Source organism: Arachis ipaensis, chromosome B03, assembly GCF_000816755.2.
Source record: "Arachis ipaensis cultivar K30076 chromosome B03, Araip1.1, whole genome shotgun sequence".
Classification (NCBI taxonomy): Eukaryota; Viridiplantae; Streptophyta; class Magnoliopsida; order Fabales; family Fabaceae; genus Arachis; species Arachis ipaensis.
The window spans coordinates 11,480,126-11,486,000 of NC_029787.2; the positions used below are offsets into that span (position 1 = coordinate 11,480,126).

Consider the following 5,875-nt stretch of genomic DNA (forward strand, 5'->3'; position numbering starts at 1 on the left):
TAATTATTTTATATTAAAATTAAATTCTATTATAATATTTTTTTTTATCAAAGATAGGAGATTCGAACTCGCAACCTCTTAATTGAATATGGGAAGACTATGCTATTTGAGTTATAACTCATTGGCAATTCTATTATAGTATTCATAACATCAAATTATATATTATTTATTATTCATTAAATTAAAGTAAAAATTAATAGTTGAGAATAGTTAAATAATTTAATACGTTTCACTAAATTATCATTTAATATAACAATTTTAAACTAACAAGTAACAACTCTATATGAAGTTACTGTAATTGAGTTTTCACCTTAAAAATATAATTTTATTATATTTGAATTTTGACATTTTATTTTTAAATAATTTAGATTAAGAGAAATATCATTAATATATAAAGAGAATATTGTTATTTAAAAAAACAAAAATTAATGCATTTATTTTCATTGAAAATTTAACACGTTTATTATAATTTTTCTATATAAGTGAAAAGGAAATGCATCATGTGCTGGTTACTTGGTTAATAACACACATGATTAGTCATTCATTCATTCTTGTGTTTGCTCATAAATCACAAGTTCTACTTCTAAGTAAACTATTGATACCTGGAAAAGGAAAGGGTCTACAAGAACACGTCAAACATTGGAAATGAATGTTCATATGACACACTCACTATTGCTTTTTCATATATATCTCTGAGTTCTGTCCAAAGGATTAATATGATTAAAATAATTATCATATATAAAAATGTTTTAATTTATTTTAAAAAATAAAAAATGATTTTAATTTATTTAAAAAAAATTGTCCTGACTCATATCATCAAATAATTTAGTCACCAAAAGAAAATATCATAAAATAATTTGTCACGTGTTATTATCTTACAAAATGACCAATCTACGAGTTTTTAATTTGAATATGAAACCAAAGAAAGTATTGAACTCGCGTATGGGGAGAAGGGGTGCTTCACCTCGTTGTGGGATCAGAGGAAGCAGAACTCGGACCAGAACTCGGACCCTGCGAGTTATGCCTCAGAATGTAAAAAAAAATTATCCAGAGGGTTCGAATTCCATGTTTCAGATTTCAAATTCCATCAGCTGCAAATAGTACCATGCGATTTGTGAAGCAAAATTTCATGACCAAAGAACTCGCATGGTCCGAGTTGTGTACTATGGGTTTTTTCAAAATTTTTTAACACAAATCGGAGGGCCCGATTTGTGTACTCTGAATCCGATTTGTGTACTCCCACAATTTTAAAAAACACCAAAAATTACCATATTAAAATATATCACTTATTTTACTTCCATATCAAAAATTTTTTGCCCCAATCTATCTTGTATTTTTTAAAAATTAAATAACGCACAAATCATTTTAAAAATTTATTTTAATTATTAACTCTATTGCATCATTTGTGTGTACAAGAAGAAACAGAGCAATGCATTGGACATCGAGAAAAGGCAAAACCATAAGATGACCCTAATGCATTATGCATACACAAATGACACAACATCAACAACCGAAAATGACTCCCACTACTTCATTCACTCACCAATGTTTTTAGGTATAGATAATTTTAATTTTAATTATGGATATAAATATAAAAATTAATTTAACTATGATAAAGATAAAAATATAAAAATATTGATTTTTGTTTTTTATCTGTATATTTTTACATTAGTGGCAGAATCTAAAAAATCTAAAAATTCATGATTGAGAAAGCTATATATTTCAACTATGAACACAAGATAATTTTGTCACCATAGAAATGTCGTAATCCGGAGTATAACACAAGGATGAGAAATAGCATTGACAAATTGCATGAAAATGAACAAGGATGAAACAAAATAAAACCCATTTTATATATTGGTTAGAGAAATAATTATTAAGTTAATATTATAATTTATAAGAGTGCAAGACAGCTCAAACTATTACGGATAAGCTCCTCAAACTCAAAGATAAGAGAATAATGGTTGAATCAAATATGAGAGAAATATTGATCTATTATTGCTACTTCTCTTAAATTTCCACTTTCACACTTGTATAGTTTATTTTGATATTCACAACACTATGAACTATGAAGAAGTCAAGGAGCTAAAACTTCATGGGTCCACTCCCTTGTCATCGCATTAATTAACCATTTCTCCAAAATTGTGGTCTCTTCTTTTGAAATTATTTTAGAATTTAGAACACTCCTTACCACAATATAGAAAAGATGAAATAAATAAGAATAATAGAAAGTGCAATCAAATCAATTCTAATAAACAAATTAAATATCTAAAAATGAGATGCCAAACCAAATGTATAAATGACATTTTTTGTTCTAAAATCATTAGCTTCCAAAGAACCATAATTTAGCCTATGTAAAAGAGGCAAGGATAGTAGAGACACTATGTTGGTAATGGTAACTAAAGCTGTTTGATAACAAGTTTTGGCTTAGGCCTTACTACTTACTGATACCATTTTCCATTTTTCTTGAATCATGTACAGAAATGTTACCAAGGTAAATCATAGTTGTGATAATGATAATATTGATAAGGTCAATTACAAGTATAGAAATACAAACTAGAAACCATGTTCTAGGTTGGGGCTACTAGATGCATTTTTACTAGAAAATACAGTCACTACTTAGCCTCTAGAACTAGAAGCGCTTCATTTGCATAAATAACCATTGCTTTTATGATCATAACTCATAAGGGACACCAACAGGGAGGAGAAACCTAAAAAGTTTTGGAGGTGCTTTTGGATCAATATTGATTTTGACAATAGTTAATTTGTGTAAACAAGAGAAGCAAACAACCAACCCTATGGCAAACCAAGCTGAGCTGGAACTGATTGAATTTGCTAATCTCCAATATCTTCCTTCTTCTGCATCAAAAAGTCAAAAAAGTTTCAGAAAAAAGAATTCAATTAACCACAATGAATGGTCCCAATTTAAAGTAATGCTCTCCTTGTGCCAATTTAGCAATTCCCCAACTTTTTCAATCTAATTAGCTGTTCATTAACAAAATTTCATAGAAAAGCTCCAACGGAAATTAAGCAAATAAACTAAAAAAATGGATGATGCACATAAATACATGAGTAATCTAATATTAGAAGCACTTGGGTTTCATTTCTGTCAAGTGGGGTAATGCTATTCTAAGATTAGGAGATGGTACTTGATGAGTTATGAACTACCATTTAAAGTGGGGAAGTAGGACACAAACCCAACCTCACAAAGTGTGTAGTCTACATTTATGGGACCTTTTTTTTATTTTTTGAATAAATCAGGTCCAATTAGAGAAGGTCCTATTCACAAGTCACAACCTTGAATGGTCACAATCACTCACTCAGAAACAGGAACAGCAGTGCCAAGTCTTCCATGTCATGCTCAAGCCAATTGTTTTATGAAGCCTCTAAATAGGTTGATTTCAACTCTCTCCCATCTCTGTTGTGCCAGGAAGACATGGAACTTTGATTGCAGCATGAAAGAGACAGACAACAAAGCTATTAATGTGGCCCCATAGATTTGAGAGAAAGACCAGCACTACTTGCAAGAATGAAAGCTAAGCAAAACTTACATAAACCAAAAAGAAACAAACTTTATTAAGATTGGCGTGCAGGTTAATAATAGCAGCTCCAAATCAGGAAAGAAAAATGCTTCTTCCTACTGAATACTGTTTAAGTAATCAATTGCTTCAAAGTTCCAACTGTGTGAGTTAATAATTGGAAGATATGTGTCCACATACACACCCTTTACCATTGGATAGATCCTTCATCCAATCCAATGGTGAAAAAGGGTTGTTTGTTTAGGGAAATGAGTACAAAGAATTGCTTCTCTAAAAGGCAGCACAAACTAAGTTTATTGACAGCACACAATTTTCATGCAACATCAGCAAACACAGCTTTTCATCAATAATCAAAATCACAGGGGAAGACGCTGGCTGATATAGATCATTAACCGCTATGCAGGAAATTGAACTCAAGAATGTATTATACATTGAATGAAGAATGAACCAATTTTGCATACACAAGGTAAAATACTAAAAATGAGACCCAAGTTTTGCACCTTTGCAACTAGCAGAAAAAACTGATAAAAAACACTAAAGCTATAACTCCTATGATAAAAAGAAAAACCTTTTTCTATTTAGACGAACTTAAATCCATAACAACAAAATCAAATTTACATTGTCACAAGGCAAGCAATGGAAAGAAATGTTTGTTTTGTTTCTTTCTTTCTTCCTTCCTTCCCATTCCCTTGATCACACTAATTGTCCAGTCAATTCTTCAACCTAGTAAGTAATAACACTGCCAAATCAAAATGCTACACAAAGAAAAAAGGACACAAAGTGAAAAAAGAAGGGAGCAGGGTGTGGAACTAATAAAATCAGAACGGCTAAAAGTACAGCATGACTGGTAATCCTTCCCAGAAGCCTTGCATTGCAGTGCCATAACATATCATATTATCAAATCTGAGTTAACTCCACCAACCAAAAGTTCAATTGAAGCGCCTAGCATGATCATCAATGTGCATATATAGACAAATTAGTTGTTCCACACCAGAGAAAAAGGACCAGGTGGAAACCCCATTTTTCCATTTCAAAACCCCCAATATAACACCATTAACGCCATGAAGAAACAGTCAAGAGAGGAACATCTTTCCAAGCCAGGGACAAAAACTCAGGTTTAGACTCAACCAATGAATAAAGAGAACTGTAACTGTAATTCCACAGAAGGATCTTAGCTTGACTAATTGCATAATGGCTGAGACTAACTGATTCAAAACCACAACTTTCCATGAAAACCCTCCACTGCTCCTTATCCTCCATTCTTTCCCTCACAGTCCCTGGCAACCCAACGACACCGGAAATTCTGCGGCCGAATAGATGCCGCTCCACCTGCATCCTCTCAGGGGAATCAGGTGCCATGTTTGGCTCAAGAGACTCAAACACAGATGAGTAATATCTCAAAGCATTCTTGAACCTATTCATGAATCCACCACGGGTCAAACTAGCTTCATACTCACCAAGAGTCACAATCTTAGGCCTCAACGACTTAGCCAAACGAAGTGCAGCCTCAACAGCATCTGGGGTCTCATCAAGAAGATTGTACAACTGAAGCATGAAGTTCACAGCCAAGGCCTCATTTGGATCAACACAGAAGCTACTCTCATTAAGCTCGTGAATAGGGGTTAGAATAGGCCTAAACTCAAAGTTCAACTCAAGAAGCTTCGCAAACTCGGATAAACGATTTCCAGTGGCACTAAGTGAAGCAGCAGGGGAAGTTCCAAGAGCCATAGCCGGTATCCCTGAGATCCTTATGCTCTCAGGCTTCCCAGAAGAGCGTGTAGCAAATGCTTGCAAAAGTGCAGCCCACTGAATCCCTTGAACAATCCCAAAATCAACAATGTGAATCCTTGAAGCTCCTTCAGTGGCTTCAAGAATAGCTTGGTTTGCAGTTAAATGTGCAAATTTTGAATAAGGGCATGCATCATTCAAAGCCTTGTAACACAGTGTTAGCTCCTCAGAGGTAGTGGCAGTAGAAGCAGCTTCCACCATTGCCAAGTTCTTATCTTTCTCCCTCTCAAAGGTTAATTTTCGGGTCAAAGCTTCGGCGAAGTAAAAGGAAACTCTTTGGATTGGGTTTCCGTTTTGGGACACCGATTTTCTCAACTGGCTCAGCGACTCTGAAGCTTGATCCGGTTCCGTTTCCGATAACAGAGCGAACTCTGTTAGCGCTTTCAGAAGCGGGTGCGACGAATCAGGCTCCGGCAAGCTCGAAAAGCCGCCTTGGACTGTGGCCGGAGCCTGCGGTGGTGCCGGCGGAGAAGACGCTACCATTTTCGGAGCCTCTTTGACGGCGGTTGGCGGAGGCAGCGCCGGCGGGGTTGCCCACGTGGCCGGCA

General features: G+C 34.7%; 1 protein-coding gene and 1 long non-coding RNA gene across 2 annotated transcripts in view; both read right to left on the reverse strand.

Moving 5' to 3' along the window:
* Window positions 887-5,875, reverse strand: part of LOC110269953 — a 7,304-nt gene continuing 2,315 nt past the window's right edge. The window contains exons 2-3 of the long non-coding RNA XR_002358829.1: window positions 3,407-3,409; window positions 887-1,218 (exon numbers count right to left, since the gene is read on the reverse strand). This is a non-coding gene — a long non-coding RNA (uncharacterized LOC110269953). The remainder of the gene's footprint in view (window positions 1,219-3,406; window positions 3,410-5,875) is intronic.
* The window catches only part of LOC107629527 (scarecrow-like protein 4), a 3,492-nt gene continuing 1,563 nt past the window's right edge, over window positions 3,947-5,875 (reverse strand). Inside the window, exon 2 of the mRNA XM_016332340.2 lies at window positions 3,947-5,872. Coding sequence (XP_016187826.1) covers window positions 4,593-5,872 — 1,280 coding nt within the window. The 3' untranslated portion in view covers window positions 3,947-4,592. The remainder of the gene's footprint in view (window positions 5,873-5,875) is intronic.